Genomic DNA, 22,886 nt, shown 5'->3' on the forward strand with positions numbered 1-22,886 from the left:
GGACTATTAGCTATTGATCTGTGCATCTTGTCCCTCCCTTTCCTTTCTTGCTCTCACACAGTGAGCCCCTTCCTCTTGGTAAGAGCAGCAGAATTAACCATGTTTTCTTCTGCCATGGCTCTGTGCCTTCTTGCAGCCGTGACAAGCAGAAATTCAACAGATGAAACCTCTCCCTTCTAGCCAGCAGCAATGGAAAAAGCTTCCCCAGCTGAGGATTGCATGTTTCATGCAGTAATTATAGGCTCAGCAGTCCTGGAAGAAGTACAAGGAGACGGGGAGCTCCTGCTGTGATCCCAACTCTGTCTCCTTATCCTAGAAGTGCAAGGCCTGGCTGTGATTACCTAGCCATTGGCATGATTGCGAGTAGTATTTTTTTTTTCCAGAAAAACTTAATCTTAGAATGCCTGCTGATTCTTTTTCATTTACTTAAGGAATTCAAATGATTGTTGTTTAGTTCAGGCTTGCCCAAACTGATTTGTTGGACTACAACTCCTCTCATTGCTTGCATGCAGGGATTATGGGAGTTGTGGTGCAACACACCTTCAGGGGAGAGGTTGTGGGGAGGCTGCTTTGGTTGTTTGGCTTTTCACTGCGCTAACACAGTAACACAGTGGATTGGATCCAAGTTTAGTCAAGGGGAGAACAAGCATCCCAGGAACCGCAGAATTCTGTGGAGTCCCTCTTCTGAGGCTGCAGATGCTGCTGTGACTTTGGAAGGCTGCTGCAGAAAGAAACACACTGGCTGCTTTCTGAGGTCACAAAAGCAGCCTTGGAGAATCCAAGAGAGGTCTGAAAGGGGTGTTTCAGATGGGGCAACTTCAGGTCCCTGCAGACAGGCTCAGTGGTCCATCCCGAAAAGCATCAACCTCCATGGCTCTGCTGGCCTGGCCACCAGCGGCAACCTGCATACCTAGACTCCTCCAAGACTGGAGGCTTCTATTCAGAGGCTGCACTCTATAGGACTGCACTCCAAGTAGGTGACTAGGCCTAAGTAGACCCATTGAGATCAATTAAGGGCACAATGCCAGACATGTTTAGCCAGTTTTTTTTTTAAGCTGTAGCTTTTGTGTTCTAAGTTGGGATAGAATTGTAAACCTAGCCTAAGTCCCGTTAATTTCAATGGATTTAATCCGAGTATATAAATGTACGCTTACAAGAGCTGCGCGGGGCTGCCACGGTCAGGACCGCTTGGAGGGGGGGAGGGGGCATCATTCATGGAATTGCCCGAAGATGCAGCCGACTTGACGGCGCGTGGTAACTCCAAGTATGCCCGCACGTGGCTCCAACCCGCTATTAGACGGCATCTTGCTTCACTTGTTGCCCGGGATTCTTGCATTACAAGATGCGTTATACCTTCTAAGAGGAGGATGTTGATTTTTTCCCTCCCCTCCGCCCCACGCCCCGCGTCACACACATGTATCGTGGTCAGCGAAAAGCAAGCTACACACGATCTTCCTCATTGCAACACCCGTCTCGGCTCCCCACTGAGCCGGGGATCAGACGGAACCCTGGCTGCGCAGAAAGCCGCGGCTCCCCGCAGGCCGAGGCCGGAGGGCACGCCGGCAGCGTCCAGGCGCAAGGAGCGCGGCGCTGAGCGCGCATCCTCCCCGCGTCCGCCCACGACGGGGCGTTGCTGCTTCGGTCAGCGTCGCCTTTTGCTTCCGCCTGCTCGGAATTCCTCGCCGAAGTCGGAAGGAGGAAGGACTTGGGTGCGCGGCTGACGCGATGGATCGTGTGCTCAGCCGGGATCCTGTGGATATCGAGGTACGCCCTTCTCCGAGCGCGGCCGCGGGGAAAGGGGCGGAGCAGCCGGCGGAGGGAGCGCCGCCGAGGCTCTGGTGGCCAGGAGGAAGAAACTTGGACCCCCGGGAAGCGCCGCCGCTGCCTGAGCGGCTCCCCCCGTTCTTGGGCAGGGTTAGGTTTTCGCTCTGCAAGCCCGAGCAGGATTCTGCCTCGGAACCGTGCAGAGAGAGGAAGGGTGTGCCTCTGAGGATGTGCAAAGTGTGATGGTGCCGTTCGGTAGACCCTGGACTGCTGGGGAGCAGGGGGAGCTTTGCACGCCCCTGTGTGACTTCCGCTCTGAAGCGCACGGCTGGCGTCCCTCCTCCGCCTCCCCAACCAGCGCTCCATGCGCTGCAACGCCTTTGTTATGGATGCGCCAGGCTCCTAACAAACCTGTTTGTCAGCCCCGATAGAAAATAACCGCTCCGAGAATGCCCTGTTTCAGAGGTAAAGTCTCTGAAATCATGGCATTATCGTGACTATAGTAATAAAACGGAGTTTGCTGCTGTGGCCGCTGCCGCTACTTGGGTACTGGGGCGCGGGCCTGCACTTTGCCTCCACGGTCCAGCACTGCCCCCAGGGGTTTTGCCCCTTCACTGGTCCTCCGCAGCCTGCCCTGGTGCTTTTGCGAATACGAGGAGGACCCTGCTCGAAGACGTAGCTTTCTATTTGAACTTGAACTTTGGAACTTTAAAAAGAAGGAAGGAAGGCCATTACGCACTGCTTGAAGATTAAATCCCCTCTGCTTGTACTTTTAAACCGTGACGGAAAACCTCATTATGCAACCAGCGCCATCCTCATGGTGCTTTGCCGGGAAGGCTTGCCTCCTTAAGCCCTGCCTACTGATAAACACACAGGGTAATCATTGACGAAGCAGCGTTTTGTGGTTTTTAATCGCTATCTGTGAGTGTAGTTGCAGCCTTATGGGACAAAAGACAGAGGTGGCCCAGGACAAATCGAAGCGTTTGGCAGAAATCTAATTGGCTCTTTCTTGTTCTCTCTGGTGAATAACATGCACGCTCATTATAATGCATTCCTGGGCATGATTTTTTTGGAGGTTTGTCCCACTTGGTTCACTTATAAAATGTGGGCAGTGCCACCTCAGCACCCTGGACAAAGGGTTGGCCCTGGAAAAAAGATCATAAAGTACTTTAAAGAGCTCACATGATAATTTGCACTGGGCTATCATATTTCTTGCTCTATTTTTAAGTTATTTCAATTCCACAGAAGACTTTAAAGACCTGTAAGTCAATATTTCCTTTTTTAGATTTTGCATCCCTGCCATGAGTTAGGAACTACTGAGATTCAGTATGTGTGGTTCCCTTTCTCAGTTGTTCTGAATCAGTCTTCCCGGGAGTATAGACATGATCAGCTTCCCATTGATTATGTCTGGTCCACATTATCTTGAAAGTAAGGGTGAAAGCCAGTGTGAAGTGACAGTTAGGGTGTGGCATCGGATTGGGAGATCCAGGTTCTTGTTGCCACCTGGCCAGTCACTCGCAGCTTGACCTACTTCACCAGGTGGTTGTTGTGAGGATAAAATGGAGTGATGCAAACTGCTTGGGTTCCTCACAAGAGGAAAAAGAGCAAGACATAAATGCAACGATTATAGCATAATCTGTATTTTTGTATAGCAGGGACTACAGTTGAACAATGACTGCTGTCAGCCCACACAGCATGGCCAGTGGCCAAGGATTGTGGGAATTGTAGTCCAAGGTACCCAGGCCTGGTGGTTAGCATGCAAACCAGCAAAGAGAAAGGCACATGTTGTTAAGTCTTTTATCCAGGCAGAGCGAAAGATGCTTTCTGGGAAGGCTTCTTTCAAGCCTAGTTTCTTGCCACAAAGGAGTGTGGTGCTCAACTTGTTGAGTTCTGTGAGCAATTGGTAGGCATGTAATTGAAAAATCAGATATCAAGAGCATAAAGCAGGGTTGCTGCTAGGCTTTGGAAAGATACAGGGTTCAGGTCCACAGGACACAAATCTGCATAATTTAACATAGGTTGATTTGTATCTATATATGCAAATGCAGAAATGATTACTAGGATTTATTTAAATTTCACAGGCAACAAAGGCAGGCTAACAAATTAATTTGTCATCCAAAACATCTCAAATAAAATAAATGTTTCAATTAATTTGCACCCTGCCTTAGATCATCCCAAGCCAATGGCAGAGGTGAGGGGGGAGTTTTTTCCCTATGTTTAATTGCCATGCAAGGAAAAATTTGCAGGGAGCAGTTCCAGCTTGTGGGAAGGGGATAATGATCCTTTCCTAGTTGCAATTCCCCTTTGAAAAATTTCCCCTGCGTGACTTCTGCTTGTACCAATAGACCCTCAATGCTCTGTGGCACAGATCTGGCGTGCTGGAAAAACCTTAGCCTGGCAGCACAACTTCAGCCCTTGTAGATGGGTTGACCTTGCTGCACCAGTGGCAGTGTTGGTGAGGAGGTAATAACCATCCAGAGACTCAATGTGATTGGATAGCCTAGAAATATCTCAAATCAATCAATCAATAAATCAATCAATCAATAAACAACATAAACTTTGGGGTGGAAAGTTCTTTAATATTTATGAATATGCATGCTCTTTTTAACTGTCTACCAGTCTTCCAGAACTTAACACAAGATCAACTTGAATGGATTCTTTGTGCTGTTTTGACAGCTGAAAGATTACTATTTCAACATTGGAAGGACAGTGTTGAGAACACGACCAGTTGAGGGCTTGATGAACCTTTGAATGGGCATCTTCAAGGCATAATCTATGGCTGGACAAGTGCATGAATATCTGGACTGTCCCTGTTCAAGCGTATGCGTAATTATCCCAAATAATAGTAGTAAGTTTGGCTGTATATAAAATATATACTACTATTATATATTATAGTTAATATTAATATTATTTAATATTAAATAAAATTTAATAAAATAAATTTAATATTAATTTATTAAATATAATATATTTAATAAATATATTAAATATAATATATATTTAAAAATATTTAAATATACTACTAGGTATGCGTTGTAATAGATTCACTCAAGTAAGAAAACGGCCAGACTTTTTTGTGTTTTATTTTTGAAATTCACAATAATTTATTTAAAAAAACACCTGCCAGTGTGTACTAGGCTGATGGAAGTTGTAATCTATAACATATGGAGGACCAGAAGATGCCCATACTTGTCATTAATAGTAGGAGCATAGTGAAGATGAAGGCAAGAAGAAGCAACAAACGCTGGGGCTTGGCCAGCCTTCCCCAACTTGGAACCTTCCAGATCTTTTTGGATAACAACTCCCAACTGCCCCAACCAGCGTGGCCCTTAGGCATAGATGATGCAAGTCATAGTCCAACATATCTGGAGGGACATAGGTTCTGGAGTCCTGTACTATTGCTTTGCATGGCAGAGTGGGATGCATGCTGTTTAACAACAGTGAGTAGGGCTTGTGGTTCTAAATATAGAAACCGGGTGCAGAATCTTAAAGGGGAAGATCTGGAATAGTGCTGCTTGAGCTAATTTCATAGTGTCCCATAGCAAGGGATTAATAATTTATTTTCATGTCTCCTTAAAAATTCAACCAACGAAACAACCTCATAAGCTCCTTTCCATCAGATGTTGGATTCCTCTGGTTTGTTCTGAAAATTTAAAGATTGCACAACAGATGCCTTCAGTTTTGTTATGCAATGGCTGAGGCCTGTTTTTATGTAACAATTGTGTTTGCTATAGCTACATTGCTGATGGTACAAGGCCAGATGCATGTCCTTTTTGTTATTGTTGTTCATCAGGGAAAGTCACAACAGAATCAACATTTCTCTCTCATTTCTTCACAAACATATTGTAACAGTTGGGAAGGCATGTGAGGGAGTCCGAACTGGCTGTGGTCTCAGGCACATGATTGTGCCCTTTGCTCTTCATGAGTTTAGTAAAGCAAATACTGGTTGATATGGTTACTTAAATTATTAAGTAAACTGTCAAGTGAACCTAAGACTTCAAGTCTCAAATTTGTTTTGCTTCAGTCACTCTACAGTCAAATCTTGAGAGTTAGTAGCTGATTTGTTTTTAATAGCTGTTGTCCAAGCAGGACAAAGTTGTCCCTTCAAGTTTTAAACTTCATAGAATCATAGAATAGTAGAGTTGGAAGAGGTTTATAAGGCCAGCCCCCTCAGATTGCTGCAGTGTGGGAGAGCCCAGAACTTCCCTAGGTATTTGGCTCCATGGCTGTACTGCTCTTTACGTCTGCTTCCCCTTCAGTGCAACAAATGAAATGGGCTGATGGTATCTAGATTTTTTAAATCATGGCTAACAGAACACTGGGTTAGAGCCAAACTGAATCATACTTCGAGAAGATGAATCGAAATCCATTCAATAGGATAAGTTGATGTGTTAAGTTCCATGAATTTCAGTGGTCTACCCTATCTAAGTCTGGATCTCTCTCTTTGCCTTCTGCACTGTAGAATTTCTATCATACCATCCTTAGATGAACCTTGGTTCTATGAGTTTGGTTTTTTTCTATTAGGTGGTTAAGAATAAAGATGACTTCCCTTCCTGTATGTTTACTTTTTGAAACAGAAAGCAGGTAAATGCACAGAGTAAGAAGGAAGGGGATAATGGCAAAAGTGTTCATTATCAATTAATCAAAATACTTTTGGTGGTTCTAGTGGCTAGGGAATGTTGCAGAAATGAAGGTAGACTTGGGAAGAGGAGGAGGGAGAAGCCCCCTGGGAACATCAGCAGACCAATCAGGAAAAGGCTGCTGAGGTCTACAGGAAGCAATAGAGTAAGAAAGGAGAATTTGCTTGCAGGTGCTGCTGGGATGCATATCAAGAGCAGGAGGACAGAGTGGGGAGCATGGAAATGGCATTCCACAGGGGGCAATATGGTAAAAAAGTGCACTGTGGAAACCATGTCGGGTTGTTTGCCTTGATGTGTGAATCCAGCCATTCCGAATGAACTAATAAACGAATGGAATTTAGTCAGTGTTGGCTATCTTAATGGAGCCTGGAAGAGAAATGTGGCTTAGATATAAGCCATTAACAGATATAGGAATGGATCCAGATTGGCTGTTAAGTGAATGGAAAGGCTCCATTGGTTCATGAGAGGTGGAGCAAAACCTTGCTGTGGAGGGCATGGAAACTATATTTGCTGATCTCCTCTTCCATGTGCAGCAGAATATCCTATGCTGCTCTGGAGGGTCTGTCAGCCCTCCAGATGGGCTGTAAGGAAATGAGGCATTATAAAGATTGCCTTGCTGTCTCCTTGCTCTACTGAAAGTAGAACTCCAGTCCATGCTGCTTTGGATCTATGCTGTAGAGCTTTGCAGATCAAGTTTTGGAGGCTAAAACTAGCCAGTGCTGACTCTGGCGATAAGGCTCTTTCAGTGGGTCAGTTTTAACAAAAGTTTTTGGGGGTTATGTTCTGAGGCTACTGGAATAGTCGTCCATGGTAGGCAGCTTCACTGTTAGGCAAATGGACAGCCATAAATAAGCATACATTTAAATTAATTAACACATGAAGATGAGCAATGGCTAGTTTTTTTACCTTCTAGAGATAATGGCTGTCTTAAATTTAGTTCATTAGGCTCACAGCTGGTGATATGATTAGAGTGCTGTGATCTTTTCATCTTAGCAGTCTTCCAGCATTTTTCTCATTTTTGGCACTGAGCTTTCAGTATGTCACTTTAAACACAGGCATGCGCACACTAACTGCAATTTTAACATACCTGATTGTTAACATCTAGTTGTAATATCTGAGGATCTGTGAAGACATGAACAGGTTAACTTTTGCCTTTCCAGTCACCTTTAAAATAGGAAAAAATGTTGAGTAAAACTTACCCCTTGGACACTTTTTAGGATGAGGAGAAAATCAGTGTTAATGTGCTCAAAGTTAAGTTTTTTTGAACAATGTTAATCATGAATGACTTTTCAGATGGGTTTTGTCTGTGTGTGTGAGAACAATAAAGCTTTGCACACAGGTGAACAACTATGATTTTATCCAAAAAGGGTAGAAGGAAGGATTGTGAATGTTGATTATATTTCTATGCTTATGGTTGCAAACTAAGTGAAGTTACATCATTTTAAATACTCTTCTAAGAAATCTGTTATCAGTTACTCACTACTGTGATATTTGAATTGGTAAAGATTCAGTCTGTTCGTCCTTCTGTGCCCTTTATGACTGGCTTGCATAAATCTTTCTACTTCATTTTCATTTGGCTTGCACAAGTCCACTGGTTAAAGTGTGCTATACCCTTAGTTAACTCCGGGGGATGGTGGAGGACAGAAAGGCCTGGAGGAATGTCCATGGGGTCGCGATGGGTCGGACATGACTTCACGACTAGCAACAAATGATGTTCCATTGGACCAATGACCCTTTTTTAGTTTTGAAAAACGTAGCTTTCCAGAGAAATAAATGCCTAATTGTTTTCATATCCTAAGGTCCTAAAGTTCAGAGCTATACCTTATTTACATAACATGACATACCACTGTGGCTTATTGACCTGCAGAGGGTGCTGCGTTTTGCCAGGGACCCCTGGGTGTCATTTTTGCATGGTGCATGGCTTGCCATGGTTTGCGGCCTGCAGTCAACCCAGCTAGCCGTGGTTGTTTGAAAGTTAAGACAACTCTCGAATAACCAAAAAACAGGCCATGGATTACTGACTGATTCTCAAACAAGCCCTGCTGCCTGGGTTTGCAAGGTGGGAAACACCACAGCAACTGCAGGCGACATGTTAAATTGCTGTCTGTGGGTACCCAGCATTGTAAGAGAACTGCCATGGGTAATTTTTTTTAGCCATGCTGGCCTGTCAGGTTTGTTGAACCAGGTCTCTATGGAGTTTTGATTGCTTATGAAGTAGCAGAACTGGGTAAGAAATAAAAGTACGCTTCAAAGAGTGTAGCAACATGCTTTTTGACTGTTGCCACTGTGGACTGGAGGGGTTGGTCATCTCCCTCTGAACTGAATAAAAGAGGTGCTCTCCCTCCATATCCTTCTGCTGGCCACCCAGAAAATTCCTGCAGATCTGTGATATTTGGTATGACAAAGCTGAGGAACTGTTGTGCTGGTCCCAATGAAGGTGCCAGTCTTATCCATGCTTAACTGAGGGTAAGTGCTATTGAGCTCGCTGGGGATTACTTTGAAGTAGTACAAGTAGGATTCTGCTGTAAATTTCACAGTGGCTCTCAGGGTAGTGCATTGAATAGTAAAGTTTCCCGTGACCAGGTCAGTGACCCATAGATAAGGCATCTAAATTCTGAATTTCTGAATTTATGGAGTGTGACTCTTTCCCCCCTTTTTTAATGAATAACATTTAATGAGATTCTTAAGTTTTCCTGGGGAGGAAATAAATGAAAATTCTACAAAAACAAAAACAAACAAACAAACAAAACCCTGCCTGGCTTGCCAACTGAAACAGGTAGGCAAACCAAAAGAAAAAGAAGTACACTATAATAGTGTTCATTTTTCACAGATAACTTAAAATTGTTTGGGTTATAGGATTTTCTGTCCTTTAAAAATGGATATAAAACAATAGGAAATCTGCCACTTGTATTTGAAATATTTCATTGATAATAATACTTCTTCCAGGGTTTTTCCCATCCGTGTTGGCTTTCCAGGATCTACCATCCTTTTTCTGAGCAGCAGTTTCTGTACAAATCCAGTGGGATTTGACCTGTAGAAATGAATCAAAAGGTTTAAATGATGAAAACCTTTCATTGTGCTTTGACATGCTAACCACAAATAATAGTTCCATTGAGTAACTTCCTTATTGCATGTTTTTCTTTTCAAACATTGCAAATCAGTTACCAAGTCTTTAGAAGCAACAAGTTGCATCTTGCCGGGTTTGACTTCTTCTGTTTGTTTGTCCTTTGTCTATGGTTCATTTGTTTGATGTTAAAGTATGATGGGTTAGTTTGTTACATTGCTAGCTTGTATCTGTTGCTGCATCTTGGATTTTGTTTTGAAATTTATGTTTCTGTCTCTGTTTTGGGCCAGATATATGGATAATGTGTCATTCCCAAGGTAGTTTGGAAAAAGATCCTCCAGATTGCTTCAACTTTTTGGCAATTTTTCTCCTGTCACAGATAGTTTGCTGTCCTCCAGGGTGACACATTTTCATTAAGTCCTTGATCCAGGACGACCCTGTGGGAGCTTTCTCATTCATTGCAAGGCAATCTTTCCTGGCTTAACAGCATCAGGGCAGTGTGTAGCAGCTTCTTCAAACGGTGCACTTTGCTAAGCACCAGATTCCCAAACGTCCCCCTAGTAAGAGAACTTGCTTGGTTGTCAACTCCAGATGATCTCATTGCAGTGGTTGAGTTCCAGAGAATTAAAAACCTGGTCTATGCTATTATTTCACAGAATCTAAATATTTCTTCTGTCTGCTACCCTGAGCTTCTTAATGGAAGACAATAACATAGAAATATTTTTTGGATGGCTACAGTGGACTTGCAAAACAGTAACTATTCTTCTTCTTCTCAAGTGGTGTTTCAGAAAATTTTGAGTTCCCATTTTTTTTCCTATGCAACTTAAGGGCCTTTGCATTTGGTGATTTGCTTTAGAAAAGCTTCTGGAGCCCTAGAACATACTTCTCCAACTTGGAGAACTCCAGATGTTTTGGAGAACAACTTCCAGCATTCTTGACTATTGCTCATAATGTTTGGGAATGGTACGAATTGAGAGCCAGCACATCTGATGGGCACCAAGTGGAGGAAAGTAGCCCTAAAGAGTGTTCTGCTTTAGCATGATTACTTACCTGTATTTAGTGAGTGACAGCAAAAGAAAGAAAACACCTGGATGTTTGCTCTCTGTTCTAATCTGCACATGTAATGTAAATGTTGCATTGGGCAGCAACTATTGGGGTCAATCACACAGCCTAGGAAGGACCCTTGGTGTGCACAGCAGAGATTCAATCCTTTTGTTAGAAAGCTCCACAAGGGGTGTAGATGCTCATTTCTGGACAGGGAAGGGTCTTATATAAGCTCTGTTGACCAGAAGCAAGTATTTACAGTTAGTCCCAGAAATGCTGGAACTCAGGTGTGGACCTCACATCAACTGATAACTGTTGACACACTAATCAACCCACAAGCCCCCCATAACTCTGCATGCAGACTGACACTCAGGTACAACTCTGAAACAGCTCAGCTTGTCTAATATTATATTAGCAGTTGTCATTTATTAACTGTTACCAGAAACTTCTGAAACAGAATCTTTTCTATGGTAAAAGCAAGGGAAATTTTAGTCCCCATGATACTGTGCTTTTACTTTTTGAACTGGTTAGTATGCATAGCAGAAATGGTTCCAAATCTATGTTTGCACAAGTTATACTTGACAGTCATTTGTTGGAGAACTTGCAAGCTTTACTATAGATGTTGTAATGTGCTGTCAAGTTGTCTCTAACTTATGATGTCTCTGTGATTGAAAGCCCTCCAAAATGTCCTTCTATGACATCCCTGTTTAGCTGCTTTAAATTCAAGGCTGTGGTTTCTTAACGGAGTCAATCCGTTTCTTATTTGGTCTTTCTTTTCTTCTTCTGTCTTTGACTTTCCTAGTATAATTGTCTTTTCTGCTGAGTCTTGTTTTCTCATGGTGTGTCCAAATATGGCAGCCTCAGTTTTGTCATTTTTGCTACCAGGAAATGTTCTGACTTGATTTGATCTAGGGCCTAGTTGTTTGTCTTTCTATCAGTCCATGGTATTCACAAAGCTCTCCTCCAGTACCGTGCTTCAAATGCATCAGTTTTCTTCCTGCCAGCTTTCTTCGCTGTCCAACTTGTGGTGATTGGGAATACAGTGGTGTGAATAATTTTGGCCTTGGACTCCAGTGAAACGTTCATACACATGATGCTCTTTCCTAGTTTTGTCATTGCTGCCCTTTCAAGTCTTTTCACAGGATTTCTGTTTAACACAGGGAAATACTTTCAGGCACCTTGCTTTTGTGCAGTTTGATCTTATGAATATTCCATCTTCTTCTTAGGTAGTGATGAAGTCGATGTTACTGTCATTATGGACATTCTGTTCCTGATCCATTTTCTTTGTAAAGCATGTGGGGAGACTGTGCATTGGTGCTGGTAAACCGCATAACTAAATGGGACCTGCAACCAAATGCTTCTGCTTACTGTTTGGGGATACTCTGTTCTCCCTTCTATAGAATAGAAGGGAAGAAACCTTCCATTCTCCAACTAGGTTTTTGTTTTGTTTTGCTTTTTTGCCACCTGGTAGTCATCATTCCATGGCTATTGTGTACTTTTCTTTCCATTGCATTTGTTTCCTGCCTTTTTCCTTCTGGTGAGGAATCCAAAGTGGCTTATGTAGTCCTCCCACACTCCATTTTATCCTCACAACAACCCTGTGAGGTGGGTAGGGTTGAAAGTGAGTCACTGGCCCAAAGTCACCCAAAGTCACCCACTGAGCTTCATGGCTGCGTGTGGGGTAGAACTTGGATTTTCCAGATCTCCAGTCTAATACTAATTATCAGACCACACTGGCTACCCATATACTTGGTCTTCCATGGGCTGTTTTGCAAGTCCTCTTAGCAGTCTTTGTAAAAACAAAAACAACACAAACAAAAACAGTTTCCCCAAATCAGCTGGTTGCTTTCTCAGCACTCATATCCAGAATAGTGGAAATAAAGAGAATGACAGTTCTGTGGGCTGTAATAAAAAAGGACTTTTTAATGGTATTCCTGCAGAGAGTGCAATATTTTCTTACTCCAACCTGTTTCCTTATTCTGTATGGATTCTTTATAATGTGCAGTTGATTGAGTATTGCAATACTAACTAGGGTTCAAAACAAAACTCCACCTAAGGCATTCTGGAACAGCCTTGGGCACGTTGCTCCTTCTCAGTTTTATTCCTTAATCTGTGAAATGTGAGGCTTATCTCACAGGATTGCTGTAAGGATGAATAAGATAAGGAAATGAGGTGGCTTATAAAAGCAGCTTTGAAAAACATGAAGCTATGTTGCCTTTCAGATTGTTTGCAGCATCCTGTTTCATATGATCTAGTTAAAGTTAGGAAAGCTGCTCAGAGATGGCCTTAGAGCACAGTGAACAGCAAAATGCAGCTTGCATGATGAAGCTGGCCAGCTTAGTGCTGGGAAGCAGAGAAGAGTGATTCTTGGCTGATTCCTCTACAGAGGCCGCTCTCTGAAAAGCATAACATCTGAAAAGTTCATTGTGAAAACTGGAAGCCAAACAGCAGTGTTTTCATCATCTGCTTGGGGAGTCTTTACTCCTTGCCCATCTTGCCTATTCCAGTGCTTCACAGGGGTGGTCAGCCAGATGTTTTGTCCTACTACTCCCATAGGCCACCATTTTCCTAGAGTGCTTGAGATGATGGTTATCTTGGGGGAGACATTACCACTTTTCGGTTCAGGTCACTGGGCCGTAAGGAGAGGGTGGATGAGCTGCTAAGCCGTCTTCTCTTAGCAGCTGTCTCCACCCAAGTGAGGGCAACTATATTATAACCCTATACACAAACACAGGCAACATATCTAACTAGAAACCACATTATGTCCCTGGCAAAACCCCATCCCAGCTGGGATCCCAACTCTAGGCCCCAAAGCAAAGGCATCAGAGCTGGAAGATGTCAGACGGCCCATCCACTGCTGGCAGAAAAAGATCCTGCTCTTTGCCTGCTCATTAAGTTTTGGGCTACTTTTCTTCACAGGTCTCCGAGTCTGAGTTGTCATGTGGATATAATCATGCTGATATCAGAACTGGATTTTGTTAATTGAACTATTGCTTATTTAGACTTTTTATATACCTTAAATGAACTGTTGGGCTAGCTATATTGTATCGTATGTGTTTTCACTTTAGCAGTTTTGGTTATTGCGATAAGTTACACAAACTGTTGTTCTATTTAGATTGTTACTTTGTCTTCTGTGAATCACTTTTAGCACAGTGATTTGTAGAGGATGCAGTACATAAATAAACCAACTACAGCTATGCCTGTACATTTAATGTACTTGTAGCAAACTCTGACTTTAAAGCTTTTTTCTTCTTTGGATTGATCTGTAACTTAAACTTTTTGCAGCCTTGGCTTGTGATGTCATTCTGAAGCTGAATGGAGTTTGTAGTACAATTAATGGGTGGTGGATTTGTTCATATGTGCAAATTAGCCATGGATCATCAGGGTCATATGATTGATCGCTTAGGAAATCAAATTTCCTGTTATATCTTGTACATTATGTTTCTTTCTTCTGGGTATGGTGTTTCAGTCTTAAGAAACATTTGCCATAGGAACTATTAATGGATTGGAACAAAATTATAGTCTTACTTGATTAGAAAGCCAGACACCATATCACATTTTCCTTTGCAGCTATAATTTCTGAGTTGGGAGGTTCTCTCCTCTTCTCCTCATCCCTACTATCTTTAAAGAATTAACCATGTCAGTAGATATAGCCTGAATACCACCTAACATTTCCCTGCATCCCAAGCAAAAGTCTTTGTGGGTTAATTACAAATTAACTTCTCTTTCAGAGTTAATATTTCATAGTTAATTCTTGGAGGGGAAGGTAGTTTCAACTCTGCAAAAACCTGAGCTGCTTTGTGCGTCTTTGGATGTTGCTGTCATGGCTGATATCTGTGTAAATGTCTCTAATTGGGATCTAAAGAGAGGCAGTGTGCCTCTTCTGACAACCCCACTTCTCAAAAGTGCATGCTGATGTTAAGGGGAGGTCACCCCCAAACTATGGAAGGACTTTAGTAAGAGCCTTGGAGGCAGCACACAGAACTCAGTTCAAAATAAACCTCTGAAGGATTTAACATATAGAACCGAAAATATCCACATTAAGGATATTTTTGAATTGCCTATTACTGAAATGTGTGAATACCTGGAAATGTGTCTAATTAGGTATCAGTAAAGATATTTGAGAGTCTGGTAGGGGAGGTTAAAATCCAATGGGTTTTGACAATTCAGGCCCCTCTCCATTCCAGTTTGGCACCCCTGTGCTTGTATTGACCTGTTATGGTGCAAATAAAGCCATCTCAATGACTTCCATCTCTAAGACAGGGTATAATTTATGCATTGTTAAAAAAAAACATTAAAGAAATTAACATAAGATTTGCCAATGCATACACATCAGCACTTGAAAGCACTTGGCACTAGTGCAATTTGGGTAAAATTGACCTATTTTACACTAATTGCACTAGAGCCACATGCTTTTCAGGTGCTGATTTGTGCAAAATAAAATCAGTTGTGCAAATTGCAGAAATTTGTGCAAATTGTCTTAGCATTTAAAGAAAAATGCACAAATCACATCTCATCTTAAAGATAGTACTCCTCAGAAAACCCTCAGACTTGGTCCATTTCTGATGGGCAGGAAGACCATTGAGCTCAGTCAAGCTCAGTGGTCTGCTAAAATGCTTTGGGGACAATATCTAAATTGCAGCAAAGAGAGGGAAGAAGGTGAGGATAACAACAGGCAGCTTCTCCTGCTGGACTCTCAGTTCTTTGTCTCCTCCCACCAACTGTCCCTTGGGGAGGCTCACAGGAGAAAGTAGGAAGGCTAAAAATATCTCAACGCTTCCTTGCCCTCACAATGCACAGAAGACAATCTAGCAGGAATGCTTTGTGGGATGGATTCTGATGAATGGTTATGTTTTGATTTTTTAAAATGTGTGATTGTATCAATGCAGCTTTGCAAGAATTTTTATTGTGAGTGGTAAGTTATTAGTAATTATACTGATTGAATGCCTGGCATTTTAAATTATATTAGTAATGCATTGATGCCTTTTGATATTACTTGTAAGCCCCTTGGAAGGTTTGTAAATTGAAAAGAGCATTTAAATATTAGGAATGAACTATTGTAAGTACCGGTTTCCATGCATGATGAGGAGGAGGCATGAATGCTCAGTTACCAGAATATTAAATATTATCTAGCATGTGCAAGCTGGACTTGAGACTCACTAACTGGTGCACATTGGTGTCAAACTCCAGCCAAGCTCTAGCCAGCCCCTGTTACATGACTGAGGGAGTGTATATTGCTTGGTAGGCCACAAGTTGTGCAAGCCTTTCCTAGTATGTAGGGCTGCAATTACCCTGGTGTGTGTTGCATGCATGAAACTGAGTGCCAGAGTCCCACATCTACTAGCAAAGAAGACTTGTGAATCTTGCGACATGCAGGATAAGACAATCACTCACAGGTTAGCATACCTCTTTGATTTGTAGAAAGAATGGAAAACAAAGCACCTTCAGTCCAAGGAGAAGTCCTTGGGAGCTTGTGTTCTAGCAGTGGGTGGACCTGCGGGCAAAGACGTGTGGCAAAAACGCCAGCCTATTTTAACTTACTACCAGGAACTAATCCTTCGGAGAGGCATTTTGAATGTGAAAACACCAACAGTTCAGGAAACTACCAGTTGTGGGAAGGAAGCTGGCTACCTGGTGATGGGAGGAAGGGGACATGGACTTCTGAGTTCCAGATTGAGATTTCTAGTTGAGCCTGAAGTTCAGCCTGGTACAATACTGCATGCTGTACAACAAAGAAGGATACTGGCTTAACTCTTAAAGCTGAAGTTTTGGCTAATGGGGATATAAATCTAATAAATAAATTCCCAGTATCCTGCATTGCCGGTGATTGTTCACACAGGCCTGGACAGTTCATGACACCAGGGTGGGGAGATGGGTGCCACTTGGGGAGTCATTTTCAAATGTAACACTTGTTCCATCCAAAGTGTTGGAAAGCTGAGGCCCTTTCTGGCAGTCTCTCTGTGGAGGCTGTAATGTTTAAATAGGCTTGAAGTCAAATGTATTTTACCAGCGTCATGACATTCAAATAGCCTCCATGTTTGTTGATCACCCTGGGGGTGATGTTTTATGTAAATGAAGCCTTGTTCTTGGGACTCAGCCATTCTACATAGCACGTAGAATATTTCAGTATCTTTACTTAAACAGTTCAGGAGAAAACGAGCAGGCTTTGTTTGTTTAACCCTTCAGCAGCAATAGCAGAGTCCAAAACAAAAGCTGCTTCCCCCCATTTCACAGTTGCCTAGCAACCTCCCTCCCTTTTATTAGCATACAGTTTAATACCTTTTTATTAAAGGACTAAGCCATGTTATGCTTTTTTGTTCAGCCAGTGAACGTTTTGGCAAGCATGTCATTTAGCAAAAAACGGGGCGGGGTACAGGAACTGGCGGAAGGAATCTTTGACTGGAAATAAAATAGAATATTTGACTCTAGAAGATACCTGCAAGTACCTAGAAGTAAGGACTGTCCATTGCTCGACTCCCATGTCTTGTTGCATTCTGTGCAAACTCTCCATGTCTAAATGGCCTCTGAGGTAAATCGTTGCACAACTGAAAGGCTTCTTGTTGGTCAGAAGACTCGCACTTCACAAACCCCTTTCTCTCATGAGGCATTGTGACTAAAATAGGAATGCCTTGAATTCTTTTTTCAAATACTTTTAAAATTACATTTTAAAGTATAACAAAGTTAAGACCTTAAAAAAGTGTGTGAACATCAGAAAAAATTGCTGGAGTTTGCAATACCTATTATAAGGGGAGAGAGCAATCCAGAGCACGTGTGAGGTTGTTTTTCTAAAACTCCCATCTTATCAGGGATCTTAACATTAAAGTGAAAAGGCTGTTGGAGGCAGGCTTAAGACCTGCTGGGTCTGGAGCAAGGAGGAGGCAGACTTCAGAAGAGCGAGGGAGGCTGCCTCCGGCACTGTGGCTATCAGCTAGTAAGAAGAGGTAGGCAGAGGCAAGCCAAGTGCCTGGAGATGCCTCAGGCTTTGTCTGTACTGGCCGGTCGCTTGGAGATATATTGGAGAAAGGCTCAACATGCCAAGGCTGCATGGTGGGACTTAGTGCATTGAAAGTAGGGATAAATGCATCCTAGTCTGGATTATGCAGGCCTGGTATAATAATTATGTTTTATGTTGCTGCAGGCTTGTCTGCTGGAGTCCAGAGAAATGTTCAGTCTCATTTCTGGTTCATGTTAGGCCATGCGAATAGTAATCACAAAAAGGCCCCCTACTCTGTATATTCTTTTTAAGTTTCTCTGGCCCAAAGTTACCTTCTCCAAACTCTTAAGACAGGTTTGACAGTGTGAGGAAAGAAATGAAGGCATGAGCTTGCAGGTGCCTTGGGAGGCACAAGTGTGAGAGCTTCGTCTTCTCCCCACCATACATCCTCCCGTCCAAGACCTGGAGATGTGTGTGCTCCAAGACACCGAGAAATGTCACAACCAAAGGCACCCATTTTTAGATACATTCCATATCAGATGTTTGCATTTTCAGTCTTGTGAGACCATCTGCACTGTGACTTGACCAATTTTAATATCTCTGAAATAATTTTGTTTTATTCCAGATAGGAAGTACTGGAAGCGTGACAATATATTTCTTGCAAGGTCTTTTAAATGGATGCTATCAGGTACTCGTAATGCTATCGGATGATGAAATATGTCTGCACCAGAAACTTAGGGAGCTTGTTTTAAAGTGATGCTGCTATCAGAAGAAATCCTTGAGTATAAAATAATAAACTGGATAGCCAGTAGCTGACTGGACAAGAGAAACCCCTCATCTGATGAGTGTCACTAATTTCTAGCTAGTAAGGACTTAAGCACATGTGGATAAAATAATTGCTGCAGCTACTTATCACAAGCTGTGGCTGAAGTTGGAAACACGTGGTCAGATGAAAGGTATATACTTTTTAAATATTGGTACCTTGGAAAATGTGGCTTTACCTTTTGAACAGAGGCTCTTGGAAATAGCTGGGTATCACATTGATGTTGGTGAAGAAACAATGTTTCATTTTCTTGAACCCGATTCAGTTGACACATCTTCAAAGACCTCAGAAAACATCCTACTTTATTTGTTGATTTAGTTAGCAGCTTTCAACTATTTTAGGATAGGTGGGACATGCATTTGCAAACATAAAATAATGAATAGTGCCATGCTCCAAAAGATATTAATCAAAGCTCTATGGTACTTAAACTAGTGGGTAGGTATTGTTGTTACTATTGTTATTTGTCACAAAATTAGCACAAGGAATAGATTCACAAAGAGAAGAAAAAGTAAGATTAGGAGCAGAAAAAAGTGGGGAAGCCTTGTTTGGCTCAAGAACCACCAACTGCTTTGGGAAAGCAAGTTGGGGGCCTTATGTTGTAAGTTTCCCACCCCTGACTCAAATAGAAGCAACAGACAGACAAAATAACCCAGAATGCACTTTAGCCAGAATTTTTAGGTTGGGGTTTGTTTGTTTGTTTGTTTGTTTTGGCCCAGCTGTTTTTAAGGTCTCCACTGATCTTATCTTTTCCCTGAGGGTCCAACTTCACTGAGAACATTCCTTTATTAGAAATTCTGTCTGGGATAAATCTTCTGTATCCTATTACTGCATTAAGCTATGCATTTTAAAATATCTGCATTAAAATCTATGTTTAAATATTTACTTTTGAAACAAACCTGAAACTTTTTTCTTCAAATCAGGAAAGATTTGAGATTTGTGAAAGCTGGTGGATAACTAAATTATGGCCTGCGTGTTAGGTATGCTTAATGGATCAGATCCAGATTTATACTGATGGAAGTGGACTTCTCCTTCCCTTCTTTTCTACAGCCATTCCTACACCCCCTGAAAGTTCTGCACAATGAGTCAGGACACCCTTTAGAATGGAGGGAGTTGTTGTGTGAATGGGAAGGATGATCTCCAAAACCAGGCAGAGGGTCCTTCCGCAAGGGAAGCCCTTCCCTTTACAGAAGGTCCCTTCCTCTTATGAAAGATCTGACATGAAAGATAAATTTGTGTCAGAATGAACAAAAATAGCATTCCATAACTGTATGCAAGAAGAAAAGCAACTGAGGTTCAGTTATTGTGTTTGCACAAAGTGAGAGATCTTTTCTTCAAAGATTCTACACATACCAGAGGACTTGCTGGTAGAGGGTTGCTCACGTGCTTTCTATAGTGAACCGTTCTTTCCCACTGCATTCTCGTCAATGGGTGGACGAATGGGATGGCTGCCAAATGGGAGAAGGAACCTCCACTGGTTCCTTGGCCTCACATTTTGTGAGCTCCCAGTGTCACAATCTGGGTTTCCTCCCTTTGCACATTCAAAGCCACAGACCTTCCTTGCACAAAGTTCTTTATTGGCCAAAGTGTTTTTCTGAAGCAACAAACAGCCAGAATGAATTTCTGAGCAGGCACGGAGTGGTTTGTCAAACCCAATCTAGTATTTACCTCTAGGAACACTCCTTATGAGTATATGTTTGGACCCATCCTTTTGGGAGGGGCCTTCTGGAAACAAGCATGTCTCCTTTCTGCACAGCGATCTTCTAATTCTCTGCTGATGTTACATCATGGGATCAAGATGTGCACTCGCGTGCATGTCTGCCTCTGAGAAGCTCCCCTGTTCAAAGCCCCCAACCAATAACTGCGCTTCTTGGTTATTCTCAGAGGCTTCCTGTGCACGTGGGGAGTCTGGCCTTGAGATAAGCACCTCTACTTCTCTCAAAGTCTGGAACTGGCCCCATTCCAAGGCCTTCCTCCACTCCTCCTCCTCCTCCTCCTCCTCCTCCTCCTCCAAGGCTAGATCATGCATGCCAAGGGCAACTGCCTTTCTCACTCACAACATCCAGTACAGTTAAATTCATACGGATGAACAAAATGGTTAGTTCCACTTTATCCCATATTCAGTTTTTAAAAATCAAGTTTTTCCATCCCATTTATAAAGACATTTGCAAATAGTGATGTGTTCTTATCAAGAAACAAACTGAACAAAATTCTCACCCATTTCTTGGAACTGAAAGGTCAGCTGTCAAGATTACAAAAGAACCAGGGGTTTCTAGATCGTTTGGGCTACAACTCCTATTCACCCCAGTCAACATGGCCAGTGGTCAAGGGTCACTGAGAATTGCAACCTAAAGCACTTGGAAGAAGCCTTGTTGGGGAAGGCATGGCTAGGCACTAGTAGTAGAACTCAGGAGATCTCAGGTCCCTACTCTGCCCTGGAGTTCAGGGCCAGTCACAGACTTTAGGCCAACCTACCTCACAGGGTTGTTGTGAGGATAAGATTGAGAGGAGCAGAAGTCACCTTGAGTTCCTTGAAAGGAAAAAAAGTCAGGATATAATCAAATAAATAAATATATATATAACTAATCAGCAGTGATTTGCAACTTCACCTCAAGGACACATCCCCTACTTTTGGCTTACTATGTCAGTTTTCAAGTGATGTTGAGGAAGAACTAGTATAAAGTTGGCCTCTGGTAAATGATTTTGGACTCAGAGGGGCTATGGAATGTTCCATGCTTTCCCCTAGCAATTGTCCTCATGGTTTGATAACCATGGATATACAACTGGTGTAAACTTTATGTCTTTCATTTATATCAACACAGCTGCTTGTGTTAGAGTACTGGTGTTTGCTTCGGTGCAGTGCTGTGGTTTATTATAGGAAGAAAGCCTAGGTTAGCAGTGCTCTCTCTTCACTCAGACCTTGAACCGCCTCTTTGTACTGCCTGTAACACAGAAACCCTGCCATTTACTGCATGTATTTGAGTTTCTCTTCTCTGTGTTTTGTCATTCTGCTCTGCTTTTTCTTCTCATTTTTCCACCCAGAAAAAGCTAAATAGCAACTAAAAGTTTAGCAGTAATCCATCTGAGATCAGGATGCTAAGACAGGTGACCTCAGCCAGGGTGAGCAGAGTTAGATTGGTATCTACATACGTATCTATGCATGATTTGCAGCACATGGATGGGGTTCTCTGACTAATGACAGGAACAAGTTCACCCACCGGCCTGACACATACATACCTGAGGATTTCTGTGTGAAAGAATTTGCAGCCTTGGGCTAAGCAAGTGCTTGGAGGTATCTTTATTACTTCATTCTTAATGTATCTCTGTTTCCTGGGATGCTAATTTGCACTGGCTCCTGTGGGTGAACTAAAAGGCATAGTAAAAACATTTGTTCTGAAATTTTTAAATACATGTTTACTTTTTAAAAATCAACTAGACTTCACTAGTCTTCCTACCTAGGCCTTTCTGGCCGCATAGGTTGAATAGGAAAAATTACCTGTTTAAAAGCCAGTGTGGTTAGAAAGTTGGAGACAGATCCAAGAGATCCCAGTCCTAGTCTGCCTTCATCCCTAAAGTTTACTGGGTGACTTTGGGCTAGTCACAGACTCTCAGCCTTGCAAAATTGTAGTTGTGAGGATAAAATGGATAGGCAGAAAACCTGGTAAGCTACCTTGGGCTTCTTGCAAGAGGAAGAAAAGCAGTTTATAAATGCAATGTAATAACAGTAACAACAACAATACCAACTAAAGCAACTTTCCATTTAATTGAGGAACTGAACACTTTTCTGAAATATGTCAAAGCAGCATTTATTTCCCCATGCAAGATTGTATAGCATTTGTTTAATACATCCTATTTATAACCCAATCTCCCTCAATTTATGCTAATAAAATTGTTATACAAACTCCACCATCATATAGCTAATTTTCTCTCTCTCTCATGAACATAGAGTCAGTCCTCATTTGTATTCATAAGGGTTATATCCTGTAATTGCTGAATATTGGAAAAACAAGGGAATTACCTTTTTGTTCCCCAGAGGCAGACTCTATGCTTCGTCGCTGATCTATGGTGCTTATGACATTTTGAGCAGAGTGTGTTCTGAGCTGTCATACAACTTGATGCCAAAGCATTTAAAGATTACAGACTCACAGACCTGCAAAGAGAGAAAATGAACATTAACTAAAAGTAAAAATTGTCTGCAGTCTCTGCCTTTGCGCCATTGATCTGGACCATTTTTATTTCTTTCACTTCCGTCTTCAGCAGTTATCTCTGTTGTGATTTGTCCAGGATTCTTATAATGCTATTACTTAAAGATATCTCTGAGTAGGCATATTTGTGTGCTGCTTTTCCATTCTTTCTTCACCTATTAAAATGCTTATGAGCTTCTTAAGAATCCTAAGGGAAACAGCAAGATCTGTGTAAACCAAAGGTGTAGGGTCTCTCGATTCTATACTTTTGTATCAAAAGTTGAAATAAATCAAATGTTTGTAAATTAAAACTGGAGGCATGCTTCAGGTATCCATCTGAAAAAGCGTACTGTCTCTTCTGAGAAGAGTGCAGCTCTCGGCTTCTCTTTGTGGGGCACTAAGAGGGCAGGGCTACAGGGCAGATGCCCAGAGGCAC

The 22,886-nt window shown here is 42.2% G+C and overlaps 1 protein-coding gene across 4 annotated transcripts in view; it reads left to right on the top strand.

Annotated features, from left to right (window-relative positions):
• Positions 1 to 1,625: 1,625 nt before the first annotated feature.
• DPYD (dihydropyrimidine dehydrogenase) overlaps positions 1,626 to 22,886 on the top strand; it is a 538,071-nt gene continuing 516,810 nt past the window's right edge. For 2 of the 4 annotated variants that reach the window (XR_006414940.1, XM_044432363.1), the window contains exon 1: positions 1,629 to 1,764. Coding sequence is in view for 3 of the 4 variants with exons in the window: in XM_044432363.1 (XP_044288298.1) it covers positions 1,726 to 1,764 (39 nt within the window). In the remaining variant the exon portion in view is untranslated. Of the gene's footprint in view, positions 1,765 to 22,886 lie in introns of all 4 variants that reach the window. The other 2 variants (XM_044432364.1, XM_044432357.1) reach the window with 2 other exon arrangements.

The sequence above is a fragment of the Varanus komodoensis genome, unplaced genomic scaffold, assembly GCF_004798865.1.
Source record: "Varanus komodoensis strain SLA01 unplaced genomic scaffold, ASM479886v1 scaffold24, whole genome shotgun sequence".
In the NCBI taxonomy this organism is placed as follows: Eukaryota; Metazoa; Chordata; class Lepidosauria; order Squamata; family Varanidae; genus Varanus; species Varanus komodoensis.